Source organism: Stylophora pistillata, chromosome 1, assembly GCF_964205215.1.
Source record: "Stylophora pistillata chromosome 1, jaStyPist1.2, whole genome shotgun sequence".
NCBI lineage: Eukaryota > Metazoa > Cnidaria > Anthozoa > Scleractinia > Pocilloporidae > Stylophora > Stylophora pistillata.
This window is the reverse complement of record NC_142519.1, coordinates 415,001-441,060: the sequence shown is the minus strand read 5'-3', so window position 1 is coordinate 441,060 and position 26,060 is coordinate 415,001. Positions and strand designations below refer to the sequence as shown.

The 26,060-nt window shown below is 38.7% G+C and overlaps 3 protein-coding genes across 6 annotated transcripts in view; 1 reads left to right on the top strand and 2 right to left on the bottom strand.

Moving 5' to 3' along the window:
- Positions 1-414: 414 nt before the first annotated feature.
- Positions 415-21,307, bottom strand: LOC111334338 (TELO2-interacting protein 2). 4 transcript variants are annotated; one of them, XM_022940045.2, is made up of 16 exons: positions 21,166-21,280; positions 13,757-13,888; positions 13,338-13,506; positions 12,899-13,032; positions 12,369-12,480; positions 11,742-11,986; positions 10,300-10,368; positions 9,990-10,043; positions 9,798-9,845; positions 8,908-9,027; positions 5,749-5,823; positions 4,582-4,647; positions 3,959-4,071; positions 3,527-3,615; positions 3,151-3,224; positions 415-3,022 (listed from the first exon to the last, which is right to left on the bottom strand). In XM_022940045.2, exons 2-16 carry the CDS (start codon positions 13,844-13,846, stop codon positions 2,891-2,893), a joined length of 1,590 nt encoding a protein of 529 aa, XP_022795780.1. In that variant the 5' UTR covers positions 13,847-13,888; positions 21,166-21,280; the 3' UTR covers positions 415-2,890. The 4 variants fall into 4 exon arrangements, with proteins under 4 accessions (XP_022795780.1, XP_088603048.1, XP_088603047.1 ...); XM_088746922.1 differs by lacking the exon at positions 21,166-21,280 and adding an exon at positions 14,878-15,013; XM_088746921.1 differs by lacking the exons at positions 415-3,022; positions 3,151-3,224; positions 3,527-3,615; ... (10 more) ...; positions 13,338-13,506; positions 13,757-13,888 and adding an exon at positions 15,092-19,845 and having other exon boundaries at positions 21,166-21,307.
- Positions 14,096-20,960, top strand: LOC111334341 (uncharacterized). Its single transcript, XM_022940049.2, has 2 exons — positions 14,096-14,286; positions 20,523-20,960. Exons 1-2 carry the CDS (start codon positions 14,128-14,130, stop codon positions 20,670-20,672), a joined length of 309 nt encoding a protein of 102 aa, XP_022795784.2. The 5' UTR covers positions 14,096-14,127; the 3' UTR covers positions 20,673-20,960.
- Positions 21,308-22,193: 886 nt separating the features above from the next.
- Positions 22,194-26,060, bottom strand: part of LOC111334339 (tetratricopeptide repeat protein 23) — a 9,569-nt gene continuing 5,702 nt past the window's right edge. Inside the window, exons 8-10 of the mRNA XM_022940047.2 lie at positions 23,570-23,761; positions 22,919-23,001; positions 22,194-22,445 (exon numbers count right to left, since the gene is read on the bottom strand). Of these exons, the coding sequence (XP_022795782.1) occupies positions 22,325-22,445; positions 22,919-23,001; positions 23,570-23,761 (396 nt within the window). The 3' untranslated portion in view covers positions 22,194-22,324. The remainder of the gene's footprint in view (positions 22,446-22,918; positions 23,002-23,569; positions 23,762-26,060) is intronic.

The following is a 26,060-nucleotide window of genomic DNA, read 5'->3' as shown; positions in this document are numbered from 1 at the left end:
GCTGAATACATAAGCCCTCAGTAGCCGGCCTCCTCGTCATCACGAAGAAAGAGAATATGTCAACTGTATTCTAAAATGGATATACATACTAATAAAAGCGAGTAAATTTTAACAAAGTTTAAACAAATGACAATCTGATCATTGTACTACCGCACCAAGGGACTTTATTGCAATCTGTCAACGTAACTTCAGCTACATGCACTGGCAACTATAGACCGAATGATGTCCACTCATCACTTCTTGTTTGGAATCTTGGTTTTCTCCTATACATTACACTAAAATGATCTATAGTATAGAAACTGTTGGCGTACTCAACTACGAAATCCAAGTATTTATGAGGTGATCCAAGTTTGGTTTTCTCTGTAATGAGAAATAATCCATTTTTTTTACATTGAAATACCATTATCTCACAACAACAACAACACCAACTTTATTTGTACCCAACATAAAAAATACTGCAGTAAATGGTTTGAACCCGGGGGTAACATGTGAAGGTGTAGTCTGATCGTCCGGGTGAGTGTAGTCCTGAGAAGGACTGTTGTCGGTGGTGGTGACTGACGTTTCGACAACCTGTGCGGAAGTCATCATCAGAGTCAAGTGAATGATTGTTGTCAGTAGAATTCTACTGACAACAATCATTCACTTGACTCTGATGATGACTTCCGCACAGGTTGTCGAAACGTCAGTCACCACCACCGACAACAGTCCTTCTCAGGACTACACTCACCCGGACGATCAGACTACACCTTCACATAAAAAATACTGATAAAAATAATGATAAATTGACAAGAATATAAAGGAGTACTAGCTGCCCCAAATAACCACAGGGGCTAGAAAAAAAGGGCAGCCATACTTAGGTGATTTATGTAATGTAATTATTTGATACGTATGATGCACGATCTTCGCGGTCGAGAGCGCTATTTATGCAATAGCGAAAATCAGACCTGAAAAAAATCAGGCCTTCAGGTCTGATTTTCGCTATTGCATAAATAGCGCTCTCTACTGCGAGGATCGTGCATCATACGTATCTAATACCGCAGTTCAAAATATATGAACTTCATATATTCATTGCATCTCATTTATCACTTTCACGGGTTTATTACGAATCAACTTAACGGCCAGCTCCCAGTTGGCTTGTTAGCTCAATTGGTAGAGCGCTGCACTAGTATCGCAGAGGTCAGTGGCTCGAGTCCCGTACAGGCCTGATTTTTTTCAGGTCTGATTTTCGCTATTGCATAAATAGCGCTCTCGACTGCGAGGATCGTGCATCATACGTATCTAATACCGCAGTTCTGAATATATGAACTTCATATATTCATTGTATGTAATTATTTGGGTCAGATATAACACACACACAACACACACACACACGCACACACACACACACACACACTCATTCATCATACAAAACAGGGTCAAGGAAGCAAGGAATATCAGAGTAAAAAACAAGCCGAAGGCCAGGAAAATTATTAATATTTATCAAGAAGAATTAGCTTAAGGTTTTTCTTAAAACGTTTTAGAGGAAGAAGCTTTATGTCTTCACTTATATCATTCCAGACTTTAGCACCCTGAAATCTTATGTTGAAGATTCTATAATTTGTTCTGGCAGTTGGAATAGTATAAGTCATTTTTGCTAGATAATCTGGTATTATAATTATGTAACATCCTAACAGAATTGAAATAAGGGTCAAATAGAGGAGGTAAGAGTTTCTTGTGAAACTTATACCTAAATACTGGTAGTTGAAAGGTAATAATGTCAAACAGCTTCACAACATTTAGATCTTTAAATAAAAGACTTGAATGTTCGTTATAACTAGAGAAAGTAATTATTCTTAAGGCTCTCTTCTGTAATATAAATAAAGGTTTCAAAGCTGTCCGATAGGTATTACCCCAAACAATTATGCAGTAATTTAAAAAAGGCTCAACTAAAGCATAGTACAGGCTAAGTAGTGTTTTAGTACTTAAGAAATAACGGAGCTTGGACAGAATGCCTATACTTCTCTTGATTTTTTTAGAAATGTTATTACTCTCACGGGGAGTTTCCGGTTGTTTCCACTATTTTTGATAATTTCTACAATCATTTCTTTTCTCGTACACCAAGAGAGATAACTGTTTACCTCAAAGCGCCTCCTAGTTTAGAAGTCCCTTATAATTTCAGTAACTTGTTACTCAGTGTTACCAGCGGCAGTATTGTAAGATATTCAGAGCGTTACCTCAGCGCAAATTTGATACTTCTAACAGAAAACAGTTTGTAAGCCTTCGCAAAGAAACCTGAAAAGCTGGCCTGCTGAATAAACCTTAATAAAACTTTCTCCTTTTCTTTTCTTTTCTCCTTTTCGTTATGTGACAGTTTCGTGATGACAAAAAAAAACAAAAAAACAAGCATGTCTAACTTGTCACAAGGTATGGCATGAAATATACCCCTAGCAATTTCAAGCCAGTTTGTAATATGTTTCTCTGGGTCGGTGATCATTACTTTATTATCGACAATATCCAGAGACACCTTGCTTTTCATCAAACTAATATCGACTAAACAATTAGTTGACATTTCAGACATGAATATGATTGGTTTGTTTCATTTGTACTGACCATAACAGCTGACTCCTTGCTGGACAAAAGCGTCTATCAAGTAATTTTTTATCCTTGAAGGTTCATCGTCTATTAAACGATTTCCATTGACAAAATATGTCTTCTCCTCAAACAATACTGCTTCTACCAACCCGAGAGGCTGCAAATAGTTCTTAAATATCTGACAGAGAACTAATGGTACAGCGTTTTTTTGAGTCTTGACGTTCGACACTGGATACACGACGGGTCATCACGTGACGCGGGGTAATTGAGCATCATGCTTTTGGTATCCTTCCTCTGATATTCTTCATACAAATTGTTGTCACGTGACAACATTTATCTGTCGAGCTATTTGAACTGACGCGTTTGTTCCACTTCCAGTTTCTTGGAGAACCTTTTCGATACATTCTTCCACTTCTTTGTGTCCCACGCCTTGTAGCTCTTTTAACTGGTCCTACAGAAAATAAACCATTCTGATTCCACTTTGGTATGAAGACGCAACAAATAAATAACAAAAATATCGACAGAAACAAATCTAATATCTGAATAATCTCAAGCCTTTTTATTTTCACACGGACATACCTCGACTTGCTTTCCACAACACCTCAAAAGCACCACGAAGCATTCAGCTGTTTTCTGGTTTAGCTGCTCAAAAGCTGAAATAGAAAGATACAATCGCACATATTACTCTCTATTTAGATAAAAAAAAAAAACTCCCAACGTAGGTAGTAGAGGGGGCTTATCTGAAGCTAAATTACTCTCAGTCAAACCATACAAGAAAATCACTCCGTTTATGGGAAATACACGTGACATCAGAGACTGAGGCGTCGGGTGGTGTTCATTCCTTCATCATAGGGTGCAAGTTAAAGGCAACTGAAAACTATTCCCTTGGAATTGTTTTGCAACAGCCAAGTATCGACAGAGTCCACCATACCATCTTTCAATGAAGAAAACAAACCTTGAACTGTTAGGTAAGGAGAAGAGTCGGTCGCATCTACCAACAGCTTCAAAAGACTCTTCAGGATAGTAGAACTGTGATTAGGAATCCTACAAATACAGACTGCATGAGACGGAGTGACGCACAATAACAAATACCAACAAATAGAAAAACCCGCGGCATCACTTCCGCACGACACATATACCGTAAACGCCCTTGATACTAAATGTTTTTATCGCGGAATGTTGATCAAAATGACTATCGTTCCTAGAGAAGATAGTTTTCTGACAAATCTCTGTGCCGGATGTTTAAAAAAACCTATCAACACTGATCGTACTTTAAGTTTCATGACTACAGAACGTATATGTTGTTACAAGCGAGTGGCACCAATCGTGCTTTGAACATCTCCGCCCAGGCACAGCGGTAGAATCAGGGGCAGGTATGTTTTCTCACCTTGGCCAAGCCTGTAACATTGTGGCTTTCAACGCATCAAGAACAGCCAACCGTGCCTCTTCATCAGGATAATCGCTTACTTCCAAATATGAGAATATAACTTTTAAAAGCCGCTGAAAAAATATTCAAATCACCTCTTTGGAATATTGTAAAGTCAAGTAATGTAGTAAACCGAGTGACTCAGTCTAAAAGTAAGGTAGTATCAAAGGCTCAATTGAGTGCGTTTGCCAGCTCTCTTATCGTTTCAAAAGTCAGACTGTCACACTGAAATCAATAGAATGGGCCTGAAAATGGCAACAAGTTCCCGCTAATTATCTAGACAAATATTAATCTAACTACGGGCATACTTCTGATCACAAGATATTACTGAATGATATAATAAATAAATACAGGCTGATAGTTTCTAAAGAAACTGTTTGGCGCTGCGTCGGTGGGGGTAACGAAATAATTTGAATATATCAACGAAGTTGAAATGGTAAATTGGCCACCGTTACGGTTAGAAAAGCTGACGTTTCGAGCGTTAGCGCTTCGTCGGAGCGAAGGTATGTATATATATATATATATAATAAATACATGTGAGCAAGTTATAAGAGCTTGACGCTAAGAGGTTCCGAAAAGATAACCTTAAAGTGGCGTAGTATTGTTATTCCCATGTGTTCAATGAAATGCTGTAAGTGACTTGCATACGCCTGGAAACAAAGCAAATCGTGCTTTAGTAACACAGTATTAACTTTTTTTAACTGTGTCTCAATTTATTGTTCAAGTTGTTTGCTGATACGGCTGATCAGGTAGGCACACCAGCCCATTAATAAAAAGTGGCAAAAGGAGAAACTAATTGAAGTACGTTCCTAGATTGCTTTCAAAACAAACTGCAAAATTGGTCACCCTTAAGATGTTTGAATATTTGCTTCGATAGAAACAATCGTGTCTATAAGATTAAGGTTCAGGTACTGGACAAGTTGAAAGCTGCGATCAGTTGAGATCAAATACAGTTAGTTCAAATGCAGTGCAAAATAAATTGCAGTTCTAAGTATGCAAGAGTGAATCATGTGTAGTCATCAGTCCATGGTTATAGAACACTGGTACAGCTAATCCTAGTTTTGGTAACCCTTTGGTATAACACTGGAATCATGTGTAGTCATCAGTCCATGGTTATAGAACACTGGTAGAGCTAATCCTAGTTTTGGTAACCCTTTGGTATAACACTGGAATCATGTGTAGTCATCAGTCCATGGTTATAGAACACTGGTAGAGCTAATCCTAGTTTTGGTAACCCTTTGGTATAACACTGGAATCATGTGTAGTCATCAGTCCATGGTTATAGAACACTCGAAGAACTAATCCTAGTTTTGGTAACCCTTGGGTATAACACTGGAATCATGTGTAGTCATCAGTCCATGGTTATAGAACACTGGAAGAGCTAATCCTAGTTTTGGTAACCCTTGAGTATAACACTGGAATCATGTGTAGTCATCAGTCCATGGTTATAGAACACTGGAAGAGCTAATCCTAGTTTTGGTAACCCTTGGGTATAACACTGGAATCATGTGTAGTCATCAGTCCATGGTTATAGAACACTGGTACAGCTAATCCTAGTTTTGGTAACCCTTGGGTATAACACTGGAATCATGTGTAGTCATCAGTCCATGGTTATAGAACACTGGAAGAGCTAATCCTAGTTTTGGTAACCCTTGAGTATAACACTGGAATTCGTCTGCCACCCACATTTCTAGTAAAGCACATTTGAACACAGCTAAGAGATTCATCCCATTTATATTCCAAAAACTGACCTTTCTCATGGCAATTTTACTTTCAAACTCCATGGAAGAGAGGATAATTTGAAACAATCTGTCACATTTGGTTGTCTATAAAAAAAAAATGAAAAAGGAGGGAATCAATAATGCACACCAAAATAAGATCAGCCTGTTAATCTGACACCAATCTCCAAGAAAGATGCTCTCAGCATTACATATAGCTTATGTCCCTTTTGTTCAGGGTACACAATCCTGCAACCTACATAGGTCTACTACTTTGATCTTTAACTTATATTTTCTTTTAATTCTTGAGTCCTTGAGAAAAAAAATTTAAGTCATCAGCAAGTGATTTTCTGAAAATATAACATGCTCCTATTCACAAACAGGAGATGTCAAGACAGATTGCCACCCTCTTGATAAACATTATTAACAGGAAAGTTTAAATGGTTTGAACCTGAGAGTAACAATTTAGTGTCTGTGACCAGCTGGCTGACAGTTGTCTAGAGAAGGACTGTTGTTGGTAAATTATTAGGTGGCATCTCCTAAGTGGAAGCCATCATTACAGTTAAGTGAAGGGTCAGTTATCTGTTAAGTGAAGGGTCAGTTATCTGTTAAGGGAAGGGTCAGTTATCTGTTAAGGGAAGGGTCAGTTATCTGTTAAGTGAAGGGTCAGTTATCTGTTAAGTGAAGGGTCAGTTATCTGTTAAGGGAAGGGTCAGTTATCTGTTAAGTGAAGGGTCAGTTATCTGTTAAGTGAAGGGTCAGTTATCTGTTAAGGGAAGGGTCAGTTATCTGTTAAGTGAAGGGTCAGTTATCTGTTAAGGGAAGGGTCAGTTATCTGTTAAGGGAAGGGCCAGTTATCTGTTAAGTGAAGGGTCAGTTATCTGTTAAGGGAAGAGTCAGTTATCTGTTAAGTGAAGGGTCAGTTATCTGTTAAGTGAAGGGTCAGTTATCTGTTAAGGGAAGAGTCAGTTATCTGTTAAGGGAAGGGTCAGTTATCTGTTAAGGGAAGGGTCAGTTATCTGTTAAGGGAAGGGTCAGTTATCTGTTAAGTGAAGGGTCAGTTATCTGTTAAGTGAAGGGTCAGTTATCTGTTAAGGGAAGGGTCAGTTATCTGTTAAGGGAAGGGCCAGTTATCTGTTAAGTGAAGGGTCAGTTATCTGTTAAGGGAAGAGTCAGTTATCTGTTAAGTGAAGGGTCAGTTATCTGTTAAGTGAAGGGTCAGTTATCTGTTAAGGGAAGAGTCAGTTATCTGTTAAGGGAAGGGTCAGTTATCTGTTAAGGGAAGGGTCAGTTATCTGTTAAGGGAAGGGTCAGTTATCTGTTAAGTGAAGGGTCAGTTATCTGTTAAGTGAAGGGTCAGTTATCTGTTAAGGGAAGGGTCAGTTATCTGTTAAGGGAAGGGCCAGTTATCTGTTAAGTGAAGGGTCAGTTATCTGTTAAGGGAAGAGTCAGTTATCTGTTAAGTGAAGGGTCAGTTATCTGTTAAGTGAAGGGTCAGTTATCTGTTAAGGGAAGAGTCAGTTATCTGTTAAGGGAAGGGTCAGTTATCTGTTAAGTGAAGGGTCAGTTATCTGTTAAGGGAAGGGTCAGTTATCTGTTAAGTGAAGGGTCAGTTATCTGTTAAGGGAAGGGCCAGTTATCTGTTAAGTGAAGGGTCAGTTATCTGTTAAGGGAAGAGTCAGTTATCTGTTAAGTGAAGGGTCAGTTATCTGTTAAGTGAAGGGTCAGTTATCTGTTAAGGGAAGAGTCAGTTATCTGTTAAGGGAAGGGTCAGTTATCTGTTAAGGGAAGGGTCAGTTATCTGTTAAGTGAAGGGTCAGTTATCTGTTAAGTGAAGGGTCAGTTATCTGTTAAGGGAAGGGTCAGTTATCTGTTAAGTGAAGGGTCAGTTATCTGTTAAGGGAAGGGTCAGTTATCTGTTAAGTGAAGGGTCAGTTATCTGTTAAGGGAAGGGTCAGTTATCTGTTAAGTGAAGGGTCAGTTATCTGTTAAGGGAAGGGTCAGTTATCTGTTAAGGGAAGAGTCAGTTATCTGTTAAGGGAAGGGTCAGTTATCTGTTAAGGGAAGGGTCAGTTATCTGTTAAGTGAAGGGTCAGTTATCTGTTAAGGGAAGGGTCAGTTATCTGTTAAGTGAAGGGTCAGTTATCTGTTAAGGGAAGGGTCAGTTATCTGTTAAGGGAAGGGTCAGTTATCTGTTAAGGGAAGGGCCAGTTATCTGTTAAGTGAAGGGTCAGTTATCTGTTAAGGGAAGGGTCAGTTATCTGTTAAGTGAAGGGCCAGTTATCTGTTAAGGGAAGGGTCAGTTATCTGTTAAGTGAAGGGTCAGTTATCTGTTAAGTGAAGGGTCAGTTATCTGTTAAGTGAAGGGTCAGTTATCTGTTAAGTGAAGGGTCAGTTATCTGTTAAGTGAAGGGTCAGTTATCTGTTAAGTGAAGGGTCAGTTATCTGTTAAGGGAAGGGTCAGTTATCTGTTAAGTGAAGGGTCAGTTATCTGTTAAGGGAAGGGTCAGTTATCTGTTAAGTGAAGGGTCAGTTATCTGTTAAGTGAAGGGTCAGTTATCTGTTAAGTGAAGGGTCAGTTATCTGTTAAGTGAAGGGTCAGTTATCTGTTAAGGGAAGGGTCAGTTATCTGTTAAGGGAAGGGTCAGTTATCTGTTAAGGGAAGGGCCAGTTATCTGTTAAGTGAAGGGTCAGTTATCTGTTAAGTGAAGGGTCAGTTATCTGTTAAGGGAAGGGTCAGTTATCTGTTAAGTGAAGGGTCAGTTATCTGTTAAGTGAAGGGTCAGTTATCTGTTAAGGGAAGGGTCAGTTATCTGTTAAGGGAAGGGTCAGTTATCTGTTAAGGGAAGGGCCAGTTATCTGTTAAGTGAAGGGTCAGTTATCTGTTAAGTGAAGGGTCAGTTATCTGTTAAGGGAAGGGTCAGTTATCTGTTAAGTGAAGGGTCAGTTATCTGTTAAGTGAAGGGTCAGTTATCTGTTAAGGGAAGGGTTGATTGACTCTCTGTTGAGTGCTATAAGTCTGGTGCATGAGAACAGATCAGTTAGTTCTCTCTCCATAATGTTATTTGCCATGAGACTCGGTAAAGGAATGCATTTCAGATTAACTACACACCAACCTCAATCATTTTCAGAACCTTCCCTCACCTTAGACAATAATTTATAACAAAAGTAGCAAGAAAATGTGAACATCACCTTGCGACCAAACTTGGGTTTCTTTGGAGACGGTTCAACAACCGTCAGGATACTTAGCAGGCATGGATGAAGAGAACGCACCAGGAAGGGGTCACTGGTATAAATGTGACGTTGAGATGCCTACAGGTAATTAGCTCATAAATTTCATATATAAACAATGGCCTCTATTTGGGCAAAAATAATTATGCATGGACATTGGTCTGTGGACATTATCTGATCCAAGATGTGAACAAATTTCTAAGTGCAAAGCTCAAGGAAAACTGTGAGTTTCCAGGAACAGATAATGTCCAAGGAAAAATATACAGCATTATTTTGCACAAAATAAAGGCTATTTAATAGTGTTTTATCATGCTTCAAATAATTTTGCAATGCCTATGAAAAATTTTTTATGAACAGCTTACTGTTTTCGGCATGAGATGTTTTATTTTGGGTGCTCTCTGGTACAAATTTATGAACAAACAAATATTCCCTTCTTCTGTTACAATGGTTCCAATAAGACACTCTCTTGTCTTGAAATTAATTTTAAAAGAAGACTTATCTCAGTGGACATAAGGTTTGAAAATTGGGGAATATCAATCGACTGATATATATCCTACCCAGTTTAAGCTAAAGAGTATTTGGTCATTTGATGCATTTCAACCAGTTGCAAGCAAAAATAATTGATGGATCATAATACTCAATAGTGTTGGTACCCTTTACCTCACAAGTTCATTCAGCCCTAAAAAAAACATCAAAAGGTGTTCTTCAGTATATTTTTGCTGCTCATGCGATTTTTGTAAATATTGTCCTCAAGACTCATCATAGAATTAAGACCTGAGTCCTCTTCCAATTTCCACCATAAAACAAAGAACTAAATTTATTGAGCTGGATTTAGGAGTTTGAGGAATTACCTCAAAAAGAACATCAGCTCTTCCATACCACTGCAATTCAGCTGAATTCTAAAATGAAAAAGAATAAGAAATACTTAGAGCATACCAGAATGTTTGACAGAGAAGCTTATACATTTGCATAATATTCGTACATACAAGGTATTAAAACATTTATAAACTATTTTACAAGTGAAAACAAACTGCTTCACATACCATGTTATCAATGATGTGTTTTAAACACTTAAACCCCAGTGTTTTGTTCTCAGTCTGTTTAATAGTGGAAGAATAAACACTTTAGTCACATGAACACTCTATTAGCCTAAATTTTAAACCCAATGTTTGCTGGCTTTTTCAAAATGTTACTAAAAAAGATCCACAACAAGCATTAAAATATCCACCATGGACACTTCTGAATCAGTAACCTAATTTTGACAGAAATATCACAGATAAATAAGAAAAATAATCTATGCCATTGGAATCTGGTTCGATCAAAGCTTGGAGAATTTCACCATAAATGTTGTACCTCATAATCATCAATGAGAAGTAACAAAGGAGACATCAGCTTGGCAAAGTGTTCTCCCACATAAGGATGCTAAAGACAACAAAGAGTGTACAGGTTACAAAAAAAAAATGCTTAATGCTGTGCCTCACCCACTGGGCTCTCAAGAGTGATTACTGAAAAAATTATCTCAATTCTTTTCGTACATTGCAATCAAATAGGTGACATGACATGAGAAAATTTAAACTTCAGAATATTGTTTAGATGAAGTCCCAAACTCTCATCATTACCAGCAAAGAAATGTATGGTGATTGGTTAAAAGAATTTGCTTCTAGAACATCAGAGTTACAGGGTTTAATCCTCTGCATTCTAACTGACAAAATGTTAATATTACTTAATGTCCATTGACTCCTAAATCAATTTATTTCATTCTGGTCTCAATTGTTTGCTTCCTTCTCTTAACCTTATGTTTGTCAAATAGAATTACAGATATACTGTGAAAAAAATGGTTAATATACCCCTTAAATTTGCAAAAGTTTCAACTGATGCTTAGAATATTGTTCTTATCAATTCCAATAACTTTCACTGATGATTTTTGTAAGGATGCATAAAACCCAGAAATGATCAACTCAGTCCTTGTACTGGCAGGGCTTAGATATATACAAATGAATAAAGGCTGATAGTTTCTAAAGAAACTGTTTGGGGCTTCATCGGTGGGGGTAACGAAATAATTTGAAGATATCAACAAAGTTGAAATGGTAAATTGGCCACCGTTATGATTATAAAAGCTGACGTTTCAAGCGTTAGTCCTTCGTCGGAGCAAAGCGTTAGCCCTTCCCCTATTCACTCTGATGAAGGGATAACGCTCGAAACGTCAGCTTTTATAATCGTAACAGTGGCCAATTTACCATAATTTCAACTTTGTTGATATATTCAAATTATTAGATATATACACCCTACTTTCAAAGAGCTGATATACATACAGCTATCAGCTACACTCTTATAACAGTCTATTAATGAGTTACAAAGTCTCTCTATATAAATATCTTAATCAAAGAGGACATGATTAACAAATAGACAGTGGTTCAGTGTGCTTCATACTCTTATCTACAACAACATTCATCATCACAGTCAGTGTGGTCAGAATATTGTGGACTCAAAAGGCGCCGCAACAAATTTGGACCACTGTGATAATGAATATTATTGTCGATAAGAATACAGAACATGCTAAACCACTCTTGATTTGTTTTCATGTTAAATAAAACCATTCTTTTAGTTTATGACACATTGCATGACATGATGACATGAGTGGCATTGTCTGTATTCTTATTGACAACAGTTTATTGGCCAATCAGACCAGGACGTGACTACCAATTAAGGTACAAAATAATATTTATCACCATTAAATTGATATCAGCAAAATGTAGACAGAATGAGGTATTACTTTTCCTCTATCAGCAGTTTACCTTAGTTTGTAGGGTGCACCACACAAGCCCTTGGCAAGCAAGAGGAAATTTCTTCCAGTTATCTTTAAGGAAGTGAGGTGTCAAGTAATCAAGGATATGTCTGAACAGCCCTGATGGGAACAAACTGTTGGGTGACGGATTCTCCTCTACTCTATTGGATACACCAGGTACAACCTCAAGACAGCCACAGAGAAGATCTTGTATGGATGAACAGTGGCAGTTGGTGCACATCATGGAAACCAGCTCTGAAACAAAATGGCTAATTACAATTTTGGATTGAGACATTTTGAGTAGAGCTCTCAAAGGTCAAAGGTTTCAACAATTTCTTTTTTAATAGGTAAAAATTAAGATATTTCTAATGAGCAAAGAATTTTTTTCAATTAATTAAAATGAGGAAGTTAGCAGAACGATGATCATTATAATATATATTCTAAGAAAGCCATAACACAGTAACTCAAAATGCTGACACAAAAATGAAGTTACTGAACAAAACGTTAAGTATCTGTGTTTCATTTTATTTTCTTAGGTAAAAGTTTTGAGGAATTACAGATATGTCTTATGAAATTAGCATGTAAAAATCCAGGAAACAGGATATTCTAAACAGATCGTGAGACAGTGTAAACATACCATGAGCAAGGGCTTCTGATGCTGCACTTGTCCAGAGATGTGACTCCATGTGTACAGCACATAAAGCCACCAGGCAGACACAAGTCTTTTTCAAAACAAACCTCTTAAACACCTGCAATGTCATAATAAAAATATCATACATTCATGACCTGGTTTTTCGATGAACTTTGAGTAGTTTGTGTGTGTTTATGCTTAAATAACCACTGAGATGTTCAGCACAAACATAACGATATTTAATCAACATGCAAGACGATACCCGACTACAGAATAACTCCTTTTCTTTTAGACCATGTGTGCATTCCGAACATTGTGTTTGACAGCTGTCAGAAACACTACAGTTTGATTTCTTTTCCTTTCAGTTCCCAGTAAAATACCATAGGTCTAAAACAAAATATGTCACATATCAAACCAGCTGGAAATCTTAACCTGAAATAATTTTATATTGATACATTCATATAACTGCTAAAAAAATTGTATGACTATTTATTAGTTATTAATGACTCAATATTAAATAGAAGTTGACAACTCACAGCATCCACTGTGAGCTCTGTCCCCACTGGCACTTGGTTATCCTTGTTTAACAGTGTAGACAACAACAATTGGCAAATATTCAAAACAGCAGAGGCCTGGGTCTTGTGTTTCTGCATCTCTTCTTTGTCCCAGTCTGAACGAAAGAAGTCAGTGTCAAATAGATGTTGCTCAGGTGCCAATTTGGTGATTGTTCAAACTCTTTTGACTTTCAAATAAGAAACTTACTGAATAAAGTTCACCTGATAATCTGACTAATACTCTAGCAATAAACTAAGCAAGAAAATTGACCAAGAAATTCAAGGGTACAAGTATTTTTCGGAATAACTTTGTTAATAAGTGATACCTGCCAGCAGATTTCAATTCCAAAGAGGCTGCGGTCCCAGACCTTTCTTTACTCTAAGAATATCACACTATTTTTCGTAGTTGTGACAATCTTACCCCCCTCATCTGCGATAGTTGGTTCTGCGCATTGAACCAAATTCTCGATAATTGCAGCAATTTCCTCTCTGTCATGAGATTTTTCATCCTGATTTTCACACGACTTCGAATATCCCTGGCTATCCAACCAGTCATTGTACCGTCTTTCCAGAAGCAACTCCAAGTTACCCTGAAAAAAAAAAAACCTGAATTTTGACTGGTTCAATCCTCGCATAACTGCACCCCCTGGTAAACATCAGTAAATGAAAAAAATTAACAAAATCTCAATGATAAATCTGATATTTAAGTCGCTGTACCGCACACATCGACGTAAAGGCTCTCCGTCTGGTGCGTTGTTTTCAAACAATTATTCATAATTGAAAAACTGATGAATCATTAATTCATAATATTTAAATTCCAATCAAAATTATGACCTCTACCTTCTTCAGCAGTCTTCTAACTTCTATAAATGCGTTTTCTGGCAAAAATGTTTGCAAGGTTTGAGAAACCTGTAGCATTTCGTCCGCCATGTTATTTATTGTAAGGCTCGGTTGCCAAGCAGTTTGTTTTCCCTGTGTAGAGAGAGGAAGGGATCGAAGAGAACATACTGAAAATTAATGCAAAATTTTCACGGGCAAATCGCAAATGAAAAAGCTGACAAGAAAAAATCAAAATTCTATTAACTGCAACAAATCTGAAGTAAATAAAATGCATGAGAGCATCAAATATGTTCTTTCAATAAATTTCTGTTTCTTGAGTCCTCAACCCTGCCCCCCCTCCATCTCAAATTGTCATTCGACCAAACGGCAATATGGCGGTGACTTTGGTGAAACTGGCTGGAAAGTTAACCATTGGCGGATTTGCATTGTATGGATTGTCAGAAGTGTTAAGTTCACAAGACAACACAATAAAACAGCTATCGATGCTTGACAGTAAAACTCGTGAAAATATTCCCGTTACTTTACCTGAGGTAAGTCCCCGAAACAAATGATTATTATCGCCACGATTATATTTGTACAACATGCACTCAGCACTGATACAAAATTTTTATATCAGCGAGGGCATGTTGTAAGCAAACGTAGTGCTGAAAACGTTGATTGATCTCTTTCCCCTGTATCCCCTTTTATTTTATTCCATTTTTTCGAATTATATCCAATTTTTCTCTTTTTGTATCTTTATTTCTTCCCTTGCAGTAGAGTGCTCGATGCGTTGGCAGATCGAGCGTGTTATAATCTGAAGATAGAACTAATCCACAAGACATAACTTTTTCTTTAACACTGAGTTTCACGCTTACGTGATCCTTAGACAGATTTTAATTAAAGAGATTAAAATGTCTGAAACTCAGAATTAGAGAAAAAGTTATGTCTTATTGATTAGTTCAATCTTCAGATATTACGTATATTTCTACAAATCTTGGCTATAATCTATCCTTGCAGTAGAGTGCTCAATGCGTTCACAGAGCGTGGTATACCTGAAGATAGAACTAATCAACAGGACGTAACTTTTTCGGTGACTCTTGAGTTTCACGCGATTATCAGACAGATTTTAATGAAGAGTATACCTCACTTAATAAGTATATACAGTCAGTGTGATGGGCAATTAACGAATCTATTGAAATCATGGAACAGTGTTCATTAGGGAGTATTTGTACTGATGGCAGCATTTGGAAATTAATTCAGTTCTTTTGTTGAGGTTACTTGCTTTGTCGGTGTAGTGTCTAAAAATGAAGAAGTATGCCACAAAAGGCAGCCACGAAGGCGAACAACAACAGTACACACAGTACACGTTTCTTTAATAATCTTCCCGCGCTCACACTTTCCCGGATGTATACTTTTACATAAACAACCGCTGTCCTAGTATACTACATTCCCTCTCTTTCTTCGCTTAGATGGTTGACCTCGAAAGACAGAAACATTACAAACTTCCACTTTGTTTAGACACCGTAAAAGTTCAATTCGATTCCAAATGTTCAAGACAAAAATCACGCTAAACATAAACATAGCCTTGGCCGTTCAGCTTATAAAACAACGTTTCAATGTCACTCATGTAATAACAACGAACAGTAATATGAAAATGCCAATGTCACTAGTTTTAGTACAGAACGTAGTCACTCAGAGCCTTTGGACGGCTCGTAATTCTGCCGGATCTTCTCACATGCTGCTCAGCTGTAGGTACAGTAGAAGGTACATCTTCTGGTGGTGATTCAGCCATTGGTACTTGATCCTCTGCCACAGGTGGCGTCTCAAATGACTTAGGTTCAGTCCGTGGTTTAGCGTCCTGTTGTGGCGTTTCCTGTTCTTCTAGATCTGGCATATTAAAGGACTTAATATGCTGAAGGCTGCGTTTGTACTGGACACCTTGAGGCGATCGCAACACCACCTGGTCCCCATAACGAGATATCACCTGATATGGTTCCTTCTCATAGCAAGGTGACAGCTTATTTTCTTTCTTCTTCTCAAGCAGAACACTGTCTCCTTCTTTCACATTTCGATCTCTGGCATGGAACTTCTTGTCCACATAGTCCTTGTTAAACTGCTTTCTCTGATTGTCCCGATCACGAACGGCTTGGTCGCTCACTTCTACCTCCTCCTCTTCAACATTGACTAGCTCAGGCATTTTAGTTGTCAGCTTTCTCCTAAACAATAACTCGGCGGGACTCTTTCCTGTGGTCGAATGTGGCGTGGACCTGTATGCCAAAAGGAACCTGTTTAGCTCCTCTCTCCAGTTCTTTCCTTCTGCATGGGTTGCTCTCATGGACTTCAGAAGCGACCTGTTTTGCCTCTCTACCTCACCGTTAGCTCTTGGCCATAGAGGTGTTGTGTAATGGTGATCAATCCCCATTTCATTCAGGTAATCTTCTACTTCTTTAGATACAAGATTTGAGCCATTGTCGGTACGCAGACCTTTAGGCAACCCATGTCTTGCAAATTGGGCATTCAAGCAATGAATGATGGTTTTGCTGGAAGTTGTTCGGATAACATCAACCTCTATCCACCGGCTGTAATAATCAACGAGAACTAACAAATGTTCCCCAGAAGGTAACGGACCCATTAGATCCACAGCTACTTCTTCCCATGGTTGGTTGGGTAACGGTGTTGACTTCAATGGTGGGGGTGGAACGTTCTTTGTGACCATCTGGCACCCGTAACACTCTGCACATCTTTTCTCGGCATCACGATCCATAGCAGGCCACCAGACTTTTGTTCGAAGTCTCTCCTTTGTCTTTGTGACTCCTTGGTGCCCCTCGTGTGCCAAACTAACGACTCTCTTGCGAAGTGCTTGGGGTATAACAATTCTTGTCCCCCGGAGAATTACATGGCCAATAAAAGTCAACTCATTGCGCACTGGCAAATACTGCTTTGGGGCATTGTCCCATTTCCCTTCGATGAGACAATTCCTGAGTGCTTGCAACTCAGAGTCTTGTGCTGAGACTTGTTCAATCTCTTTGATTCTCAATGCAGCAGGGACAGCATGTAGAGCTATCGCGCGTACGTATCCATCATCTTCCGCGGAATTGTCTGAAGCAGGTATCTTCGTCAGTCGGGAAAGGGCATCTGCGATGTTTTTTCTTGAAGGCACATAGCAAACTTGATAGTTGTACGGTTGTAAACGCAGAACCCAGCGCTCTATTCTGGCTGAAGGTTTAGACTTCCTTGAATAGATGACTTTAAGTGCTTCATGGTCTGTCACCAGATCAAACTGTGGAAGCCCGTACAAGTAGAGGTGGAAGCGTTCACAAGCCCAGACTAAGGCTAGTGCTTCCTTTTCTGTCTGACTATAACGACGCTCCACTTGACTCAAACTACGACTAGCATAACAGATGGCACGGCTTTCCCCATTCTTTTCTTGCACCAGCACGGCGCCAAGTCCAACAGGACTTGCATCAGCAATAACGCGGGTGGGTGTGTCCTTATCGAAGTAAGCTAGGACTGGTGCACTTGCAACTTGACTCTTCAATCTCTGAAACGATTGCTCCTGCTCCTTACCCCAAACGAACGGTTCCCCTTTTCTTGCAAGTTTTCTGAGGGGATCAGCAGTGGTAGCAAAATCGGGTATAAACCTGGCACTGAATCCAACGAGCCCCAAGAAGCTACGGACTTCTGAGGGTGTCTGAGGCTGACTTGCCTCTGCAACTGCTCTGACTTTTTCCTCCGTTGGGCCGATGCCATGCTTACTCAGCAAAAGACCCATGAATACCACTTTAGTCATTCGGAAAGTGCATTTTTCAGCATTCAAAGTCAGCTGCTTCTCACTAAGACGTTGCAACACACTGTGTAAGTTCTTATCATGTTCTTCAGTGTCTCGACCATGAACGATAAGATCATCTGCTATGTTTGACACCCCTTGTAGACCTGCCATTGACTGGGTGATGATATGCTGGTACTTCTCTGGTGCGGCATTTACACCGAAACTCAAACGTTTGTAGCGGAATATACCATCATGGGTGGTAAAAGCAGTGATATCCCTTGAATCAGGATCCAGCTCAATTTGGTGAAAACCCCACCTTAAATCTAACTTCGAGAAAACACCACTCCCATTAAGACTTTCAAGGACTTCATCTATGGTTGGTATGGGCAATCTTTCCCGAATAATGGCCTCGTTGGCTCTCCGCATGTCGACACACAACCTTATGTCTCCGGACGGTTTAGGAGCAACAACGACTGGGCTTACCCACACCGTCGGCCCCTCGACTTTCTCAATTATGTCCTTTTCAAGGAGTTCGTTAACCTTGGCAGTTACTTTGTCCTTTACAGAAAAAGGTACTCGTCGCATTTTTTGAACGACTGGAGTTACACTGGGGTCAATGTGTAGCTTCAACTGATAATCTTTAAGCTTTCCAATTCCCTGGAATACACTGGGGTATTTTGCTTTGAGTCCTCCCACGAAGGTACCATCAACAGTGTTACAGTCTCCTGTCCCAAGAGTTCCCGAGAGATCCACACGAAGGATTCCAAGATCTGTGGCGGACGAATATCCCAGCAAACAACGCCCGGATTCAACAACAATGAAATCTGCCACAACCTTTGCTTTGGGTACGGAAACTTCTGTCTGAAACTGGCCCTCAATTTTAAGTTCTCGACCCCCATAAGCATACAATCTCTTCAGACAAGGTTTTAATTCAATCTTGAGCCCCTGATACTTAAGTTCCTGCAGTGTATCTTTACTAATGAGGTTACTTGCAGAACCTGAATCAATCAACACATCTCTGCTGATTCCGCCAATCTTCACTGAGATAACGGGTTCAGAGGAATTTGACATAGCACATGTCTGTTCTTCTATAGTAAAAGCAAAACTGTCATCCTCACCTGACTCGTTACAATGACCTTCAACATGATTTGCCTGTCTCCCCTTACCATGACGCTGCTGTCTGCCTCCCCGTTGTTGGGTGTTACCTTGTTTTCCAGGCTTCGAGTTCCTTCCCCCTTTGCAACAGCTTGCATAATGACCATATTTACCACACTTGCTGCACTTGCGACCTCGGGCTGGACAATTTGTACTTTGAGCAAAATGACCTTCTTTACCACAGTTGAAACAAACGCTTTTCCCTTTGTCTCCACGCCCAGGACGTTCTTCAACTGCATGAGTACCTGCTCCAGGTTCTTGGCTTGGCATGACCATTTGACTTGCCTGCTCGTGTGAGGCTTCCCACTTTCGAACTTTATCCATTGCTGCTTGCAGAGTAATATTAACGACTTCCAATAGCTTCTTCTTTAGCTCAACATTAGGCAACTTTTCAATCAATTGATCCCGTAAATTTTCTTCCAAAGTTGGACCAAAATTACAATGACGAGCTTGTTTACGTAAACGAACCATGAACTTATCGGCGGTCTCTCCCTTTGTCGGCGTAAGTTGACGAAAGACATGACGCTCGTACGGTACATTGTCCTCGGCTCGAAAATGAGCATCCAACTTTCGCAGACACACCACATACTCATTATCCTCGTTAGCATTCAGTGGTCCAGGATCTGGAATATCTTCGTAAATATCTTGTACTTCCATACCTGCTAAATGAAGTAACTGAGCTGTTTTCCGAGAAGGATTCGTAATTCCCTTGCCATCGATGTAATACTGATACGATCGTTTCCACTGTCGCCATCGTTCCGCGACCTGAGAGGAAGACCCTGTTAAATCTAGAGGCGGAAGCGCCCTTTCTACTGAATTCGACATCCTCGTCGCCAATTTGTAGTGTCTAAAAATGAAGAAGTATGCCACAAAAGGCAGCCACGAAGGCGAACAACAACAGTACACACAGTACACGTTTCTTTAATAATCTTCCCGCGCTCACACTTTCCCGGATGTATACTTTTACATAAACAACCGCTGTCCTAGTATACTACAGTCGGCTTCAATAATGTGGAATTTTTCAGTCAGGCAAAGGCTGCATCATTTGGAAATGTTGTTGTAGATGCTTGCTGAAGAGATGATAGACCATCTTATCTTGTAGTTTTCCTTGTTTTCATTGAGTTTTCAGATGCATTTTGCTAACCACACCAAACTAGCAATCATTCAAATACAGCCCAGGTACCCTCTGCCTAAGAATATTCAAAATACATTAGCTCTTTGGATTCCTTTAAAAAGCAAATTAAGAGTTTTGCTTTTTATAAGTTTTTAGAGAGAGAGTTGTCATTACAATGCAAATCTTTTATTATATGTTTTAATTTGTCATTAGATTTTACACATATTTAACATTACCCTTTATTCACAAAATTCTTAATAGTACTTAAACTGCATTTTGTTTTTTTAAACACATCTCATTGTTAGTAATGGCATGTTTCTGAAAAACCATTAGTGGACATAACCAATAAATTTATGGTTAGTGTTAAGAGCAAATTACCTTAGTGAGTGTGCATTATACAAGCATGGAATTAGATCTAGTGGTGAAGAATGCTAAGTACTCAAATACAAAACTATTAAAAAAAGTGTTATGCATCGAAAGTTTGTATGTTTAAATTGGAAAAGTCATTCTAGGGTAGACAGACTGGGTCTGCTGTTGAAAACCACAACATTTTCATGTGCAATCATTTTTCTCTAAACCAGTGTATAAAAACCATTTCCTGAATGTTGTGACAATTGCATTTTTCCCACTGTAAAGCCACGTGAAATTAACAAATTATCTAGCTGCAGTGGTTTACAGGTTTATTTTAGGATTCATCTTTTAATTCATCTTAAATAAAGATAACCTGTGGATATTTGCTATGTTTACAGCTTCCAACTACCACAAAAGTAAGACATTCTTGGAATACAGGAGTGCAGAGAGTTTTTGGGGGACTGGAGCAAGCACCAGAGGCAGCATGGGTGTTGGGCAAAAAGGGAATTTCTAGTGCAAAAGATTTCATTAACGAACGAATGAAATAAGGGTTGAATATCTGCTCTTTGTTGTCACAAGTTATGATGCTCACAAGAAATGAAGCATAGTGGTCAACCCAAAAGACCTTGGAGATGTTGACTTGACGTTTTCTATGTCCAACTAAAACTACAAAATTCTTTCACTTTAATTGATTTATTTAATTAAAGTTTGTGTAGTATGTCCCATGCAAACTTCTGTAGTAGCTTGTGTAAACTGTCTTGTTGTGTGATTCTCCTTTGACCGAAGGTGAGGTTTGATTCTTTCACTATTAAAAGACTCAAGTGCAGTGTACTCCACATTATTGTTAAGTTTAATGGAGAATATCTGACTGCTATACTTATTATTGAAAGAGTGCATGATAAGCAATTTTCCTGTCTTCCAGTTTTTGTTTGTATTTCAAACACTTCTGTACAGACATTTTTAACCTTGGGTCGACAACCTGATCTGATGGGAAATGCTGCTGGGTTTGGGATGATGAACCTCACCCACTGAATACCCCACCTTCAAAATCCCTCCTGACCATCTGAATTGGATATATGTTTATCCTTTCTGAAGAGATGGCGATGAAGCAGATTTTTGAACAAACACTGATTTTAATTACGTTTTAAGTTTGTCAAACTACAAAGGAAAGAAAATATATACATTACAATATTTTACAGATACAACTAACTACAGGAATTACAAAAGTTACAAGAAAATCACTAAAACTACTTACAATTCTGGTTGCCTTCTCTTCTGACTTTTTGAAGCGAGGCACGTATCTACTTTTAAGAAGTCCCAACTTTTACGTCAGAAGATGTAAAATATGTGCATTATGCAAAACACCATACCCCCTTACTATTCCCCCACCTTACACCATCATCTCCTACCAGTTTTCTTTTAAAATCTTAATTGTCAAAGCTATGAAATAAATTTTGGGTTGCTTGATTTGATTTATATTATGCACAACATATTTCCACCTGTTCAGCTTGCAAGGCATGTTGTAGCACTTTTGATTCATCGTTAAATTGAAAATATTTTAATGTGAAAGTGTAGTGTGATCATCTGGGTGAGTGTGGTCCTGAGAGGGACTGTTGGTGGTGTTGGTGACTGATGTTTTGACAACCTGTGCAGAAATCATCATCAGAGTCAAGTGAATAGTTCTTGTCAGTAGAATGTTCTTAGTCCAGTTCATGTAAAATGATTGTTCAGTTTTGCCATGATGCTATTAAAGCCTGGAAAACTGAGGGCTTTAAAAGGATTTGAATCTTTGAACAGGCCAGTCCTGTGCAATGCTCTGGGTTATACTAACCTCTCATGTTCCTGTTTTAGAGAAGAAATGATTCATGAATTTTGACTGCAGCAATCTTACATATGTGCAGCATTTGGGAAACTTTTGAATGACCATACCAAAAATTTTGGCATTCCAGTCATAGAGATTTAGCAGGGTGCACAGGGTTAGGAACAAAGTAGTTAAATAGGAATGGGAAGGAGTGACTCTTGGGAACAGGGGTAAGGTCAATGAAAAGAATAAAAAGGAAACTTTGACATTGGAAGAAAGAAAAATGTCATTCTATTCTGATTCTTACCTTTGTACAAATCATGTTTAGTTTTAATATAATTATGAACAATATAAACATTTCTGAAACCCCTGGTTTTATTCAGTGTTTCACTGATGAAGTTAATCCCCAGAGGGAGTTGAAGAGTATCCCAGGGGTTTAGATCTACCAACAACTTGAGTGAACCTTGGCCTCTTCTTCAGTTTGTCCTCTGAACTTAGGAATTTTTGAGCATCGGGTGACCTTAAATGAAGATATTTGAATGCATTCAACTACAGTCAAAGATTTTTAGGTATTTCCTCGTTTGACAATTACTTATTAACCCAAAGCTTGTTGCATTAGGAGGAACGACAAACCCTATCTTTTCCTCTGGACTCGCACTAAGGACTGACAAGGTACTGCATTATGTTCTCTTTAGAAATTAAAGCTAATTACTGAGAATGAGTACTTTCCAACATTACCCTCAAATAGAAAGTTGGATATATTCAATATGTTCAGAGCGAAAAAATAACTTCACTAGCTAACACTTGTGGCTTCGGCTGATCACTGTTAGCAATTTCACTGCTAAAAAAAAACCTTCCTTGTAGCTTCCTTGGGATCCTTTATCTCATGCAAACAAAATAATTATGATTATATGAAATGTCCACTAAAAGAATTCTCCAATAATATTTATTTTCTCCAGTCATTAAGTCTCTCATAATCCTAGCACAACTTACATCTTGATGCGGCTGATGGTGTCTGCCATCTCTTTTGTACTCTTATGACTCTTTCCTAAGGTTGCACTCAGCATATTGTATGCCTAAAAGGTAAACACATTCATTAAAATAACACTCAATATCAATTATGAGGGTTTTTATCATGCCATATCCTATAGTCCATGGTGCTTTACAACACTATGTGGGAGACCAGGCTGCATTGAGCAGTTTACAATTCTTGAAGGACATTTTTGCACATTCCCCTTGTATCAGATTCAAGGCTGGACCACAACAATGGTAACTATATTCCTTACTCTTTGCAATAAGGGTGTGGGTTCTTTAATGTCCCCCTGCTAACCAGTACAGAGGGAATGCAGGAGACAGGGCCTATGGTTTTTTTGTCCTTATCTGAGAAGACTAGAATGTCTAACCAATTGCAGATGTCATGGCAAAGGCAGCACACTCTTCTCGGTTGTTTTTAAGACAACAACTGTTGGTCCAGTCCAGGGCTTGAACCCTCCATCTCCGAGATGCTCTACAACTTGAGCTAACCAGGCAGATGATGAAGAGTATCATGTCCATGGCTGTAATACCGGAGAATAGTTGACAAAAAGGCAAATAATGATATAATTAACTATCCTATCCTTGTGCCATAAAAAGACTTGGTGTTACCTTAGTGAGCCATTTCAGAGCCTGCTGAGTGCGTCCTTGTTTCAGTCTTACACTACCCATCATCTGGTAGGAAGCAGCAGCCTGCTCACTTGGGTCACCATACACCACTGTCTTAGCTTCTGCCACTGACTTCTGAAGCAACACTGCCTCCTCAAGATTTCCATCACGAATTAACAAACGACTGAGCTCATCCTAAATTTAAATAAATATGGAAACTTAAAATGAAAGTCGAAAAATGTTCCAAAAAGAATTTGTTGCAAAGCATTTTACTTTTGCGCATCAGTTCAAGGACAAGAATAACTGATTACGTATATGAGCACGATCCTTCGCAGTAAAGCACTATTTGAGCAATAGTGAAAATCAGACCTGAAAAAAATTTTCAGGCCTGTACGGGATTCGAACCACTGACCTCTGCGATACTAGTGCAGCGCTCTACCAATTGAGCTAACAAGCCAACTGGGAGCAGGCCATCAAATTAATTCGATATAAACCCGTAGATGATAAATCAAATCCAGTTGGCTTGTTAGCTCAATTGGTAGAGCGCTGCACTAGTATCACAGAGGTCAGTGGTTTGAATCCTGTACAGGCCTGAAAATTTTTTTCAGGTCTGATTTTCACTATTGCTCAAATAGTGCTTTACTGCGAAGGATCGTGCTCATATACGTCTCATAACCGCAGTTCACACATATGTTTCATATGTTTGTTGTTGTTTGATTTATCATCTACGGGTTTATATCGAATTAATTTGATGGCCTGCTCCCAGTTGGCTTGTTAGCTCAATTGGTAGAGCGCTGCACTAGTATCGCAGAGGTCAGTGGTTCGAATCCCGTACAGGCCTGAAAATTTTTTTCAGGTCTGATTTTCACTATTGCTCAAATAGTGCTTTACTGCGAAGGATCGTGCTCATATACGTCTCATAACCGCAGTTCACACATATGTTTCATATGTTTGTTGTTGTTTGAGTTATCATCTATGGGTTTATATCGAATTAATTTGATGGCCTGCTCCCAGTTGGCTTGTTAGCTCAATTGGTAGAGCGCTGCACTAGTATCGCAGAGGTCAGTGGTTCGAATCCCGTACAGGCCTGAAAATTTTTTTCAGGTCTGATTTTCACTATTGCTCAAATAGTGCTTTACTGCGAAGGATCGTGCTCATATACGTCTCATAACCGCAGTTCACACATATGTTTCATATGTTTGTTGTTGTTTGCAATAACTGATTAATTCAAAGAAATTTAAGGACCTGCCATCTGTGCTGGCTAAACAAATAAAAACCAGGTTAAGCTGTTGGTTATAATTGTATTGTTGCAATATTCTCACTTCTCTTTCAAGAAAATAAGGATTTTCTTCAAGTGACAACTTGATGACAATTGTTACAAAATTATAGTTTTCTTTGTCCTTTCATTGGTAAACAGCCAGTATTACAAGAGCTAAATGACATGAAAAACAATGATGAAGTTGCTGACCTTGGGATGTTTTAGATCAAAGACAGCATGAAATTTTGGACTTGAAATATACAAGAAAAGACTAGAAAAATAATGCTCATGCAAAACCTAAATATAACCAACTAAGTACTACTTAAGCACTGCCAATCTGTCACATGTTCTGGAAAGTCAATGAAGCCCATTACTTCTGGGGTACCGTAAGGAACAGTGCTTGGCCCTTTATTGTTTTTAATAGGCATTAATGATTTGCCAGACAATCTTAATTAATCTCAAACAAAACTCTTTGCCAACAATGCCCTGGTTTATGGAGTCATTTGTGCTGACAACGATACAATCAATCTCCAGGACGACCTCTCTAGTCTCAAGCAATGGCAGAATAAATGGCAAATGAGCTTTAACCCATTGAAATGCAAAATTATCTGTTTCTGACAAAAGACATCCCCCAACAAGAACTTATATGTTTTGCAATGTGATACTTGAACAAGTGGACTCCATAACTTATCTTGGTGTTACCGTAAAGAAGGACTTAAAATGGTCTGATCATATTTCCGACATCACTGGAAATGCGAACAAAGTGCTTGGATTGGTTAAATGAAATTTTTGGAACAATTCTCATAATGTCAAAGAAACTCTCTCCAAATCAAGTGTTCATCCAAAGTTGGAATACGCAAGCGAAATCTGGGACCCATATTACCAGAGGGACACCTATGCTGTTGAGACGCTTCAGAGGAAAGCCGCTAGATTTTGCATGAATAATTACCACCATGAAAGCAGTGTAACAGAACTTATTGAAACACTTGGATGGGACTCATTGCAATTAAGACATAAACAGGCTAGATTATCTCTTATGTACAAAGTAAGTAACAACCTAATAGACACCAACCTTAAAAATTTATTATCCCACTATCATGAACTACGCACATGTCGCCGTCACGCTTTTAAATATAAGGCCCCAATGGCCAAAATAGATGCTTTTAAATTCTCTTTTTTCCCAAGAACTATTGCTGAATGGAATATCCTCCCAAGTGACGTTGTAAACTCTAGTTC

What these genes read in the sequence shown, in the direction of transcription:
- LOC111334341 (XM_022940049.2), top strand. Translation starts at nt 14,128, where the DNA reads ATGGCGGTGACTTTGGTGAAACTGGCTGGAAAGTTAACCATTGGCGGA. An exon ending in TTCCCGTTACTTTACCTGAG is followed by an intron (nt 14,287 to 20,522) that starts GTAAGTCCCCGA and finishes CTATGTTTACAG; the next exon opens with CTTCCAACTACCACAAAAGT.
- LOC111334338 (XM_088746921.1), bottom strand. Translation starts at nt 19,484, where the DNA reads ATGTCGAATTCAGTAGAAAGGGCGCTTCCGCCTCTAGATTTAACAGGG.